The 12,410-nt window shown below is 56.2% G+C and overlaps 1 protein-coding gene across 5 annotated transcripts; it reads right to left on the reverse strand.

Annotated features, from left to right (window-relative positions):
- Positions 1 to 1,447: 1,447 nt before the first annotated feature.
- Sh2b1 (SH2B adaptor protein 1) lies at positions 1,448 to 10,905 on the reverse strand. 5 transcript variants are annotated; one of them, XM_090357895.1, is made up of 9 exons: positions 10,848 to 10,905; positions 7,911 to 8,941; positions 7,535 to 7,636; positions 7,231 to 7,322; positions 6,947 to 7,122; positions 3,609 to 3,812; positions 3,222 to 3,433; positions 2,941 to 3,109; positions 1,448 to 2,219 (listed from the first exon to the last, which is right to left on the reverse strand). In XM_090357895.1, the coding sequence occupies exons 2-9, from the start codon at positions 8,850 to 8,852 to the stop codon at positions 1,843 to 1,845; spliced, it is 2,274 nt and encodes a 757-aa protein (XP_090214021.1). In that variant the 5' UTR covers positions 8,853 to 8,941; positions 10,848 to 10,905; the 3' UTR covers positions 1,448 to 1,842. The 5 variants fall into 5 exon arrangements, with proteins under 5 accessions (XP_090214021.1, XP_090214020.1, XP_090214016.1 ...); XM_090357894.1 differs by lacking the exon at positions 10,848 to 10,905 and adding an exon at positions 10,561 to 10,677; XM_090357893.1 differs by lacking the exon at positions 10,848 to 10,905 and adding an exon at positions 2,388 to 2,487 and having other exon boundaries at positions 2,108 to 2,219; positions 7,911 to 8,927.
- Between the last annotated feature and the right edge of the window lie 1,505 nt (positions 10,906 to 12,410).

Below are 12,410 nucleotides of genomic sequence, written 5' to 3' on the forward strand. Positions count from 1 at the left end.
CTAACTTGGCTCTGACAAAAAGGGCTGCCTGCCCGATCCTCAGCCTGCTGCAGCCGAACACTGAGCCCCCATCCCACCCTGTCTCCCTTTCTACTTTCATTCTAGGGTAGGAAGCTTAACACTGCAGCTGGCTGTTAGTGGCTCAAGATTGTAATATAGCTATTCAGGAAACAGAGATCTGGAGGACTGGGGTTCAAAGACCAAACCAGGAAGAAGCTTGGTAGATTTCGTCTCTAAAATAACCAGAAGAAAGCAGGAGTAAAGGTATGGCTCAAGTTGTAGAGTGCCAGGCTAGCAAGTGTGAGCTGCCAATTTCAAACCTCAGTACTCCCCCCAACCCCCACCAAAAAAAAATTCACCACAGGACAGTGTCTCAGTGTCCCTGTGATCATCAATGTGGTTATTTACTGTCCTGTTGCACCTGGGATGGGAAACCTTTTTTGCTACTGAGGGCCATTTGGATATTTATAACATGATTCTGATGCCACACAAAATTATCAATGCAGACAGCTATGGGCAGCTGACAGGAAGCATCTGTGTCGATCTCAGCATGTACCAAATTATGTCAAGGGCCATTAAAAAAAAAAACAACAATAAAAGGGGAGGGCCGGGAGTTTGGCCTAGTGGTAGAGTGCTTGCCTAGCATGCACGAAGACCCGGGTTTGGTTCCTTGGTACCACATACTTAGCAAAAAGCCGGAAGTGGTGCTGAGGCTCAAGTGGTAGAGCTCTAGCCTTGAGAAAGTCCAAGGACAGTGTTCAGGCCCTGAGCCCAAGCCCAGGACTGGCATTAAAAAAAAAAAAAAGGCCTGGGGCTAGGAATATGGCTTTGTGGCAAGTGCTTGCCTAGCATGCATGAAGCCCTGGGTTTGATTCCTCAGTACCACATAAGCAGAAAAAGTTGGAAGTGGTGCTGTGGCTCAAGTGGTAGCGTGCTAGCCTTAAGCAAAAGAAGCTCAGGGACTAGGCCCTGAGTTCAAGCACCAAGCATTGGTGGCTCATGCCTGTAATCCTAACTACCCAGGAAGCTGAGGTCTGAGGACCATGGACCCTTGTTTGAAGCCAGCTGCAGTCAGGCAAAACCTAAGAGACTCTTATCTCCTATTAACCAGTGAGCAAAACAGCTCAGGAACAGCACCCAGGCTCCAAGTTTAAGTCCTAGTACTGGCATGAGTGTGCACACACACACATACACACACACAATCACACAAATGGTCTGTAGGCCACACTTTCATGAAAGAAAATGTACTAGAAACCCCAAGAGGTACTGCTGAGTTCTGCTCTACACACCAACCAGCCTGGAAAGCCATGGCCCTGAAAGCTGGCTCTCTGGCCTCTCAGCTCTGGAGCTCAGATCCTGGGGTGGGGGTGGGGGTGAAGGGAGGGGTTGGAGGTGGCCACCCTGACCTGTCCTGGGTGCCACTGCAAAGACTAGCCACCACGATGGATCTGAGATAACCCTTTTATTTATTTATGCTGCTCTGTTTTGTTTAAAACAATAATGACAATCTTAATACAACTGACAGCCCTTCCCCCTCACCCTTGCTTGGGCTGGGGGGTGGTTAGTGGGGAAATGGCCCCCAGGGATGGGACTGAGCATAGGAGCCCCGCAGGGAGGTAATGAAGCCCAAATCCCCCGTGGGGAAGGGGCACCTGTAGTGTACAAACTGGGGGGAATTAGCAGGGCTCTTGAATGGCTGCTCGTACCAACATATATGCCCTTGGCTGACAAGGGTCAGTAAGCATGTGGGGAGGGGAGTCCCACTCTCCTCTATGTCCCTACCCAGCCTAGTCTCTCCACCGAAGGCTGGGGAGCAAGGAGAGTGGAGGGCGGGTGGGTGGCTCACACAAAGGAGTACTGGTTATTAATGGCTCTGGGATGGCCCCCTTCTTCTCTGTTGCCCCCTAGTGGTAACTGCTGGAGCTGCACGATCAGGGTCACGGCCATGTCCCCACCAGAGCCAGCACCACCCTGGGCCTCGGCTCCAGCTGCTATGGCCTCTTCCAATTCCACCATGGGGACCAGCTCAGCCAGGGGGACCAGCTCTTCCTGGCCCCCTCCACTGCCCGCTTTCTCTTTCTCTTGCTTCTCTTTGGCTGCTGTGGCTGCTGCTGCCGCCACTTCGGGCGCCCCCGCCGCCTCTTCTGCCCCAGGATGTGGGGGATCTGTCCATGGAGGGGGTTCAGGGGCCTGGGGTGGGTCACGGGAGGTGCTCGGTTCTGGATAGGAACGGTGGGAAGATGCCGATTGTGGAGGCAGGCGAGCGCTGGCGGCAGCCTCCCCTTCGCTCATGCCCCAGGAGCTATCTCCCCCACAGCCCATCTCCTGAGCACCCCCCTCCATGAGAGATGGATCATGGGCGGCGGTGAGAGGAGCACCACACTTACACACAGTCACTCGCTCCGCAGGGCAGGAGGGTGGAGGAGGCCTCGGGGTAGCATCGATCTCCCTCGCACACCCCTGCATGGCTCCCGGCCTGCTCCCGGCCTGGGGGGGGGGGGTAACGTGGGGACAGATGGGACACGGGGGTCGGGGAGAGGGAGAGATCAGACAGGGACATCAGACATCAAGGGAGGAGGGAGGGGGGGATCACCAAGCATCCCCCACAAGGGCAGGCCCAAAGCGAGGTCACAGTGACAGGGCAAAGACAGGGCTGGGAGGATGAATCCAGGAGACAGACGATGATGCACGGAGGAGCTGATGGAATGGGAATGCACCGCCCGCTCTGCACTGCTCCTGGCTCTGGAGGAGCCTCTGCCTGCCTGCATCTGCTAGCCTTCCTCCATCCCTGCTGGCCTGCCTGCACAGGCCCCCGGCCTAGGGTCTCCACTGCCCCGCTCCCTGACAGCCTGGCCTCCATCCCCGCCCGCCTTCCTGGCACACACACCTCACTTGCTGGGTGCGCGGGCACCTCCTCCCCGGCAGACCTGCTCTGCTCACCCTGCTGCCGCTGGGAGGGCACATAGCTGACGAGGACCACATCACTGGAGCCTCCGGACTCAAGAGGGATGGGGTGCACTCGGAAGTGCTCGAGCATATCGAAAATGGACTGGAACCACAGATGCTGGACCCGACACTGGCCCTCCTCGTTGAGTGACAGGCGCAAGTGCTGAGGGCAGGAGGAGCGAGTGAGGAGAGGCCAACGTCCTGGCCAGCTCCGGCTACAAACCCTCTGCCCCACCAACAGCGCACTCCACGGCTCTGGCCCCGTGGCCACTCACCTTGGCCTTGCCCTGGAAGTTGAAAGTGAGGACGTACTCGCCCCGTCTTGTCTCGCTCTGACGTACCAAGAAGACACCATGGGCGCTGGCACCGCCTTCCAGCACTAACTGGGCAGCCTTGAGCCGAGAGAGCATCCCGTGGAACCAAGGGTACCCTGAGAGAGGCTGGTCCCCCTCACCTCCCTCTGACTCCCCCTGGAACAGGAATGACCCTTCAGGAGGGAGAGAGGGAGGAAAACATCGGGGTGTCAGGGAGACCCTGCTCTTCCTTGGTCCCGCAGGCCCCTCTGCCCCCCTTCCTCCCAGCTCAGGTCCGTCCAACTCCCCTGAACGGAGCCTCAGGAAGGCAGGCCGCATGCCTGGCCAGCACACATCACCCTCTGGTACCTGTGGCTGTTTCTGGAGTGTCCAGGGGAGGGTATGGGGCTGAGAGAGGATGAGCTGTCCCTGCCGGGGGCCCCTCTTCAATGGGCACGCGAGGGGGCAACTCTGGGGGAAGCAGTTCCATTGAGTCAAAATGGGAGGCGGCAATGGAGGCAGAACTGGGGGAGATGGATGCAGAGGGCCGGTCTGAGAGGCCCCCGTACGCCCCTAGAAAGAAAGGGAGAAGGGCAAAGTTGAGAGCTCCACCAGGTCCACTTCCGGAGGCCTGGTCCTGGTCTGTTTCCCCACTGGCCGTCCATGTGGCTGTCCATCCACCAGACACCTCCATAGGTAGTGACCCCTCAGTTTGGACCAGTGGCCTGGAAGTGACAGTGCCCTCCTGAAGGACTGCGGCCATCGCAAGGAAGTCCTGGGATCCAAATATCCCTTTGTCTTATCTGAATTATCAGCTGAAAGACTGTTAGAGAAGGTTCAAATGTTTTCACGTTAGAGGAGAAACCTTTGGGACTGCAGGTATGGCTCAAGAAGTAAAGTGCCTTCCTATGGAGCGTGAGGCCCCGAGTTCAAATCCCAGTACCACCAAACAACAATTACAAACAGTCCTCTATTTGACTTCCAGGACAAAGCTCCTAACACTAACGGGCCCCAAAAATGTACAACTGCCAAGGTGACACACACCTGTAATCCCAGAACTCAAGAGACTAAAGCAGGAAGACAGCAAGTTCAAAGGCAGTCTAAACTACAGAGGGAGACATGGACTTATGGGGGGGGAGCCTCTGCATGGCTCACAACTGTATTCCTAAGCTACTTGAGATGCAGAGGTGGAAGAATGAGTTCCAAGGCCAAACAAGGGAAGTCAGCAAGAACCTCTTCCAAAACCCAAAGAGGGGGCTGGGAAGGTGGCTTAGTGGTAGTGCTTGCCTCGCAAGCATGAAGCCCTGAGTTCGATTCCTCAGTACCATATACACAGAAAAAGTCAGAAATGGTGCTGTGGTTCAAGTGGTAGGGTGCTAACCTTGAGCAAAAAAAAAGCTCAGGGACTGATTTCAAGCCTGGACTGGAAAAAAATATATATGTAATCCTCACTACTCTAGAGACAAAGAAGAGGAGACTACTACTTTCTCTAGAAACTACTCTAGAGTAAGCAGAGGATCATGGTCTAAGGCCAACTCAGGGAAGTTTAAAGTTTCTATCTGAACAATAAACTAAAGGATCCAGAAGTTTAGCCTACTAGTAGAGTGTTTGCCTAGCATGCATGAAGACCCGGGTTCGATTCCTCAGTACCACATAGAAAAAGCTGGAAGTCGTACTATGGCTAAGTGGTAGAGCTGTAGCCTTGAGAATGCTCAAGGACAGTGCTCTGGCCCTGAGCTCAAGCCCAGGACTGGCAAAAAAAAAAAAAAAAAAGTTGGGAGGCCAAGCACCAGAGGCTCATGTCTGTAAACCTAGCTATTCAGGATGCTGAGGTCAGAGAATTGTGGTTCAAAGCCAGGCTGGGCAGGAAATTCCCTAAGACTATCTCCAATTAACTGATGTGGAGCTGTGACTCAAGTGGTAGAGCACAAACCTCAAGCGAAAATTTCCAGACCATGAGGTCAAGCCCCAGGACAGGCACCCTATCCCCCCCCCCAAAAAAAAATTGCTGTGGGAAAATAGCTCAAGTAGTAGAGCACCTACTTAGCAAGTGCCAGGCCCTGAGTGCAAACTGCAGTACTGTGTATCCACTCCAAGTAAAACAAATTTGACCTTGATCTTTACCTTTATTGAACCATGTGTTCTGTGTGTCTGTGTGTGTGTGTGCTGGTTGCGGGGCTTTAACTCAGGGCCTGGCTTAGATGTCATCCCTGAGCTTTAGTTATTTATTCTTTGGCTGGCCCTGGGGCTTGAACTCAGGGCCTGGGCACTGTACTTGAGCTTTCTCAAGGCTAGCGCTCTATCACTTGAGCCACAGCACCACTCCTGGCTTGTGTGGCTGTGTGGTACTGAGGAAGTGAACCCAGGGCTTTATGCATGCTAGGCAAGCACTCTACCACCAGGCCACACTCCAGGCCCAAGGTGTAGCCCAGGTTGGTCTCGAACTCATGATCTCCCTGCCTCATCCTCCTTGTTGATTACTGGTATACACTACCACGGCCGGCTCCCTGAGCACTTTTCCTCAAGGGTAGCACTCTACCACGTGAGCCACAGCTTCACATCTGCTTTTTGGTGGTTAATAGGAGATTGAGGTCTTTCCTGCTTGGCCTTCTGTGTGGCTAGGATTACAGGCGCGGGCCACCAGTCCCGATGTGTCCTTTAGCCTAGTTCATCTATTACACCAGCTTTCCAAGCATCCTGGCTCTCTCCCCCTGCCAAGTCTCTGTGTCAGCCTTCACCTCCTTCAAGCCGTGTTCGGGAAGCAGTCTCTCTCACTATTCCACCTTCCCCATTCTCTTCCTCCAGGAGTCCCAATGTGCATGCTTGGGAGAGTACAACACAGTTTGTCTTAGGAGCAATGTCTTACTAACCTAGCTAGACCAGGCCCACAAAGGACAAGGAGCTCATCTCAGACATCTGACTCTCCTGGAGTGTGCAGGGGAGGGAGGGAGGCCAGCGTAGGACCTGCCATGTACAAGGACTACCGGAATGTCTGCTGAGAAGCAGGCCCGGGCCTACCAAAGTGCCCATCACCATGCCAAGAGACAAGCATGTGTGGAAGGGCTCAGGAACCAGGTTGGTGTAATCCATCTCTGCCACTGAATCTCACGTGACTTCAGAAAAGCTTCTTCCCCCTTCAGGTAGTCAAGACTCCTGGATCTAATCATCTGGAAGTTCCACTCTAGCTCTGAGAGTCTATGATTTCTTTGTTCCTTTGCTTAGGTCAGTCATCGGTTGAGGCACTGGGAAGCTGAACTTGAAAATGAGGGTCAGGAGAAAGGGAAAGTGTGGAGTAGAAGCCAAATCAAGAAAGGTGAAATAAGCTAAGGGTGTGGCTTAAGTGGTAGATACACGAATTGTTTCTTTATGTGTGAGTCTTTGGTCAAGCCAAGCAGAATAGAGGCAAATGAAAACAGTGTAAAAACAACAGTGTATGAAAAGCTTGGAGAAGAGAAACCATTACCTACAGCCAGTTTGGTAGCCTGTAGGAGACTTAGGGAAAAAGTGCAAGACTGGGCACAGAAGGTTGCATAGGAGTTTGCCTGGGGCCTGGGGCCCAAAAGTGCTTGGTGTATTTGAGGACAAAAGGTAAGAGGAAGGCAGAGCAGTTAGGACACAGGAATGATGTGCTCAGAAGAGAGAAGCCATGAACAAGAGCCTTGCCCAACAGGCTCCGAGACCTTCAGGTCTTCAAGGTGCTACCTTACCCTGTGACAAGCGCTCGTTGCTTTCACTGGGTCCCAGCAGTAGGTCCTGGCTAGGCAGACTCTCTGAGTGATTCAGACAGGGCAGTTCCAGGCTCTCTGTGTTCTCCCTTGGGAGGAAGGAGGCCCCCGGGGCTAGAGGGAGGGTCATGGGACGTGGACTTGTGGCCGGGCAGGGTCTGTAGAGACAGAAGGATAATGGTGCTGGAGAGGATCACCAAGGGAGAGGTGCAGAATGCTCCCCACGCCTGTCCAGGCCCATCCATAACCAAGGCAGGCTCTCTCACCCTGGGCTCAGGCACTCCTGGATGTCAGACACCCAGGCCTTCACATGCAGAGCATCAGTCGTCTCCAGGATGTACTCCGAGGGGCCTTCCACCTGCAGGACGTGGAGGAGGGAGGGCCTCAGCGGGGGGCGGGGGGCAGGCAGGAGTCCCACAGACCACATCTACCCCTAAGGAAAAGGCCACCATCTCCTTCCTGTAGCCCCCTTCCAGAAAACCCCAAGCCACGGATGGGGGTTTATCATGTGTCCCATACTTCCTTCCTGGCACGAGCACTCCCTGGGGAACAGGGGCTCCGTGTTCCTACCTTCACCACAAATGTATTCTCCCGGTCAGGCATCTCCAGGGCTGTGGTGGTCCGGACATCTGTGATGGCAGAGCAGGGGATGCTGAGTCGGGGCCGAGACGCCTAGGTGGGAGAAGAAACAAGAGCCAGTTTGCTGGGGTGCTGGGATCAGCCCTCCCTTCCCTCCACACATTCCTTGTCCCTTCTAGGTCTCAGGGGAGTTGGAGACTGCCGTCCTGTCTGACACTGCCCCATAGAGCAGTGGCTGGCCCAGAGAGTTAGCAAAGCTAATGAACTCTCATGTTACCTACGGGGTTGCACCACCACGCTGGTTGTTCGTGTCACTTGCTCAGTCACGCACGCACGCACCCACGCACGCACTCTACCCTGGGCTCACCTTGGGTGGTACAAAGAACTCCAGGCGACTTCCTCCTCCTCCTTCTCCTTCACTCCGAAGCAGTAAGCGACACTTCTGCCACTGAGGCTGCCCTCCTCCTCCTGAGGCAGGCCCAGATGCCCCTCCCCCCCTCCCCACTGCCGCAGGGTCAGGCGCTGCCTCTTCAGCCCCCATGAAACTCAGGAGCTCTTCCCTCTGCACCATCCCTGCCCCATCCTTCAAGGCAGCCCCTCCCCGACTGAGTCTCAGCCTCTCAAAACGATGAGTCCATCTGTCCCCAGGGGACGGGCCATCACTAACCAGTCCCCTACCAACGTTCCCGGCCCCGCCAGATGAGTTGGAGTTACTGTTTCCACCTAGGACTGGGGTGCCGGAAGACGTCTCCAGGGGCCCAGCTGGGGAGGGAGGCTCAACAGTCCCTCGCCACTGTAAGATGCCCCGGACTGAGCCTCGAACTGACCGACCCACAGATCGGAGGGAGAAGCGTTTCTTAAGCTTCGGTTTTGAGGAGGTTGAAGAGGAGGAAGAGACCGATGAAGGGAGGGGGCCGGCCAGGTCCTCAGATGATCGAGAAGGGCCCAGCAAAGCCAGGGGTCCACCCACCCTGCAGCTCTCAAGGGACAGGTCGTTGGGTGGTGGGCTTTCCAGGCCAGGGCTCAGGGGGGCCAGGACGGGTGGTGAGAGGGAGCCAGAAGCCCGGGCCACCTCTGCTTCAAAGTGCTGCAGGAAGAGCTCAGCGAACCGGCGGGAGAAGGCAGCCTCGGCGCCAGGCCCCGCATACTGTGGATGGGAGGCCAGGTAGAGGCGGAAACGGTGGGCAAAATCCAGGGCAGCAGTCCGAGCATGGGACTCACAGAACTCTCGCCAACTTGGAGGAGGAGGTGGAGGTAGAGGGGGTGGGAAGGGGGAGGCCCCATCCTCAGGGGAAGGGGCACCATTCATGATGGGCCCCAGGAGGACGAGAGGGAGATCCAGTGGGGAAGGGCAGCAAAGAGGGAAGTGGCCAGGAGATACAGGGAGAGCGGCAGCAGCTGCAGGAGGAAGAGAGAGGCATGGACACAGAGTCACTGCAGAGGTGGGATGGGGTGTCCCACCCCATGCCAGAGACCCCTAATGTGGTTCATACTCCTCAGAGGACATCAGGGGTGTCGGGAAAACCCAAATGCCTCTCCCTCTTCCAGATCCACACACCCAAGACTGTCCCCAAAGGATCTCAACCTGCAACCTTTGTGACCACTCTCCCAGACAAGCGATTCAAGGGGCAAGTTCACAAAGCATTTCAGGTCACCACTGCCCTTCTCTAAAACAGATCCTTTACCACCTGTCACATGCTTTCTACGTGCCATTTCAGAGGCTTCCACAGAATCATCTTACCTTTCCCTGGGAGAAGATGTCATAACCTCCAATAGGAGAAAAACAAAGCTCAGATACAGTGCCCAATACCAGGGTCCAGTCTGCTATGCTCTCTGGTACCCAGTCTCTGTCCCTAGAGCTTGAGAAACCCCAAATTCCTTACTTCACCAGCTTACTAGGGGGCTGGTGGGATATTAGGACCTCTGAACCTGAATACACTCTGCTTCAGGTACCCTAAGTCCAACGCTGAGGTAAGAAAGAGACACAGATGGGTGGATCAAAGCAGCTGTCATTATGGAAACTGAACCCATCACCCAAGCACTCGAGTGAAGATCTGAAGTGGGTATAGATGGGTAAGGGGAAGGTTTTAGTCTGGGGCCTAGTGGGAGCAGCACCGAGAGAGACCGGGGGTGGGGGACAGGGTGTTAGGTCAAGGCAAGTCTGCTGACCACAGCATAAATTCAGTCATCATAGGGTGGGGGCTGGGGTCCTAGGACTGTTGATACTTTTCTAATTTCAAGGAAAGTCCCTAAAGGGTTGGTTAACCTGGTGGTGGCCCAAGGCCATGGGTTTTGGAGGGAAGATTTGGGCTGAACCCCAGCTCAGCCACCTGTTAGCTGTATGATGGGGAACAAATCACACCTCTTCTCTCAGCCCCAGCTCTCCTGTCTCTTGAAACGAGAGTTAATAATCCCTACGGTCTATACGTCGGGGAGACATGAACGGAAATGGAACATCAGTGCCTGACACAAAGCAAAGCAGGAGAAATGCCATGGTTCCTCTCTTTATAGAGTGCTAACTTTCTAAAAGAGAAAAAGAAGGGCGCTTCCCCCACCCCCCCCCCAAAAAAAATGTCACAACAACTAGCAAGTGGCGGGGCTGGATGTAGAATTCACCACCCGTGGCTTCCTCCAGGCCACCCTGGAAGGTGTGACAGCCCTGGGGGACTCTCAGGTGTCCCCCCCCCCACATACCATCAACAACCATCACCTCTGCCTCCCCTCCCCTCCTCCTTGTCCAGAAACGCTCAGATGGCCCCAACCCTTAAGGACAACTCCAAACCAACGAGCCAGCAGCGGCCAGGAGGGTGCGGGAGTCATGGAAGAGCGGGGGAGCGGAGCCAAGAGGTGCAGACACACTGCTGAGAGGTCCCCAGCCAAGAGGCCACCTCGGCCTCCTGTGCGTCACCCAGCCAGACCCCACGTCCCCTTCCCGACCCGCTGACCCCGCGGCTTTCCGAAGCCGGTGACTCAGTTTCCCCCCGCCCCCCCGCCCCCCCCCCCCGCCATGCACCTGCCTCTGGGCTCAGTTATGACACTTCCCGAAGGGCGGGTGGTGGTGGTGGAGGGCTGCAGGCTCGGCTCCCGGCCTTCGCGGGGCGGTGCACTCGGACCCGGCCGCGCTGGCGGGCCGCCCCCCCTCCGCCCCCCACGCCCCTCCCCGGGGGGCCCCGCGCGGGCCGCACGCCCTCCCTCCTCCCCCTCCTCCGCACGCCCACTCCTCCCGGGGCTCCTCTCCGGCGCCAGGGGTCGGGTGGCGGGGAGGAAGAGGCACTGGGAGGGGGGGTTCCGCTTCCGGTCCCACCTGCATCTCGGTCCCCGCGGTGAGCTCCGGCGGTGGCGGCGGCGGCTCCCTGCGCCCCCCGCCCCTCGGCGACGAGCGCCCAGCCCGGCTCTGCGCATGCGCGCCGGGGACCCCCCCCCCCCCCCCCCCCGCCTCCCGTCGCCGGAGGAAGCGACCATAGAGAAGACGGGTGAGGGAGAGAAGGGCTCCTCCGGACGCCCGGCGCCCCCCCTCCGCCCCGCCCAGGCCGCGCCCAGCCTGCGGGAGCCCGGGGGACCCGGCGGAGGGGGCGCCGCTGACCTGGGGAGGCCCGGCGGGAGGATGGAGCCGACGACCTCGGCTGCTCTGCCGAGCGGGATGGGCAGTGGCTGGGGAAGCAGCGGGGGGTCGGGGGGTCCCCATCCGTCCCCCTCCGCCTCTGCTGCCCTCTGTGTCCGGCTTGCAGCTCAGGCAGGATCTCCAGAGTGGAGGGAGGTCCAGTCCCCCGGGGACTTGGTAGAAGGAACCTTTCCGAGGGTCCAGAACTGACCAGCTGAACCTGGGACAGAGGCAAGTGAGACAAGAGATGGATGCAACCCCCCCCCACCATGCACAGAAAAACTTGCAAGGATGCATGGGCCAGATCAGAGTGGGAAAAACCTTAGGGAAGAAGAGCAACTCAGGCCCAGTCTCCTCAACTTTCACCACACATCAGCGTACGGATTGTTAAGGCCCCATTTCTAGCTTCATCCCACTTCAGAGAACCATGTTTACAGGGATTACTTCTGGAGTTTATACCCCTCCCCTAAGTTACATACTCTTTATCTAGGAGGAATACACAGGGCCGTTGATTGATGAGTTAGGTGTGAATGTACTGTGTCTAGCAGGCAACAAATCCTAGCTGGTCAGGAGCAAGACTCACAGAAATAACCAGCAAAACCCTGGGCTGAGCCAGGCACGATGGCTCACACCTGTAATCCTAGCTGCTCAGGAGGCTGAGATCTGAGGATCAAGGTTCAAATCCAGCCCAGGCACAAAAGGACCTGAGACTCTTATGTCCAATTAACCTCTAGAAAACGAGAAGTGGGACTTAGCTCAAGGGTAAGGCGGTAGCCTCAAGCTGAAGAGCTCAGGGACAATGTCGGGCCCAGGGGTAGGGTGGTAGCCTTAAGCTGAAGAGCTCAGTGACAGCACCCAGGCCGAATTCTAGCCCCATAATCCCCACCCCCCTACACACACATACAAACCTGGGCTGGAGGAGTGGCTCAAGTCATAACAACCAAATAAGCCAAACTGAGTCCTGAGTTCAAACTTAAGGTCTCACACAAGTGTATGCCACTGAGCTACCTCCACAGCACCAGATAACGTGTTCTAAGATGACCGAACTAGTCTTCTGTTAGCACTAACCAATAGTGTAGATAATTTAGCTGCATGGGGCTGGGAGTTTGGCCTAGTGCTTAAAGTGCTTGCCTAGCATGTATGAAGACCCAGGTTCGATTCCTCTGTACCACATACATAGAAAAAAGCTGGAAGTGGTGCTGAGGCTCAAGTGGTAGAGCTCTAGCCTTGAGAAAGTCCAAGGACAGTGCTCAGGCTCTGAGCTCA

This window comes from Megascapheus bottae, chromosome 25 (assembly GCF_031878675.1).
Source record: "Megascapheus bottae isolate mThoBot1 chromosome 25, mThoBot2.hap1, whole genome shotgun sequence".
NCBI classification, from domain to species: Eukaryota; Metazoa; Chordata; class Mammalia; order Rodentia; family Geomyidae; genus Megascapheus; species Megascapheus bottae.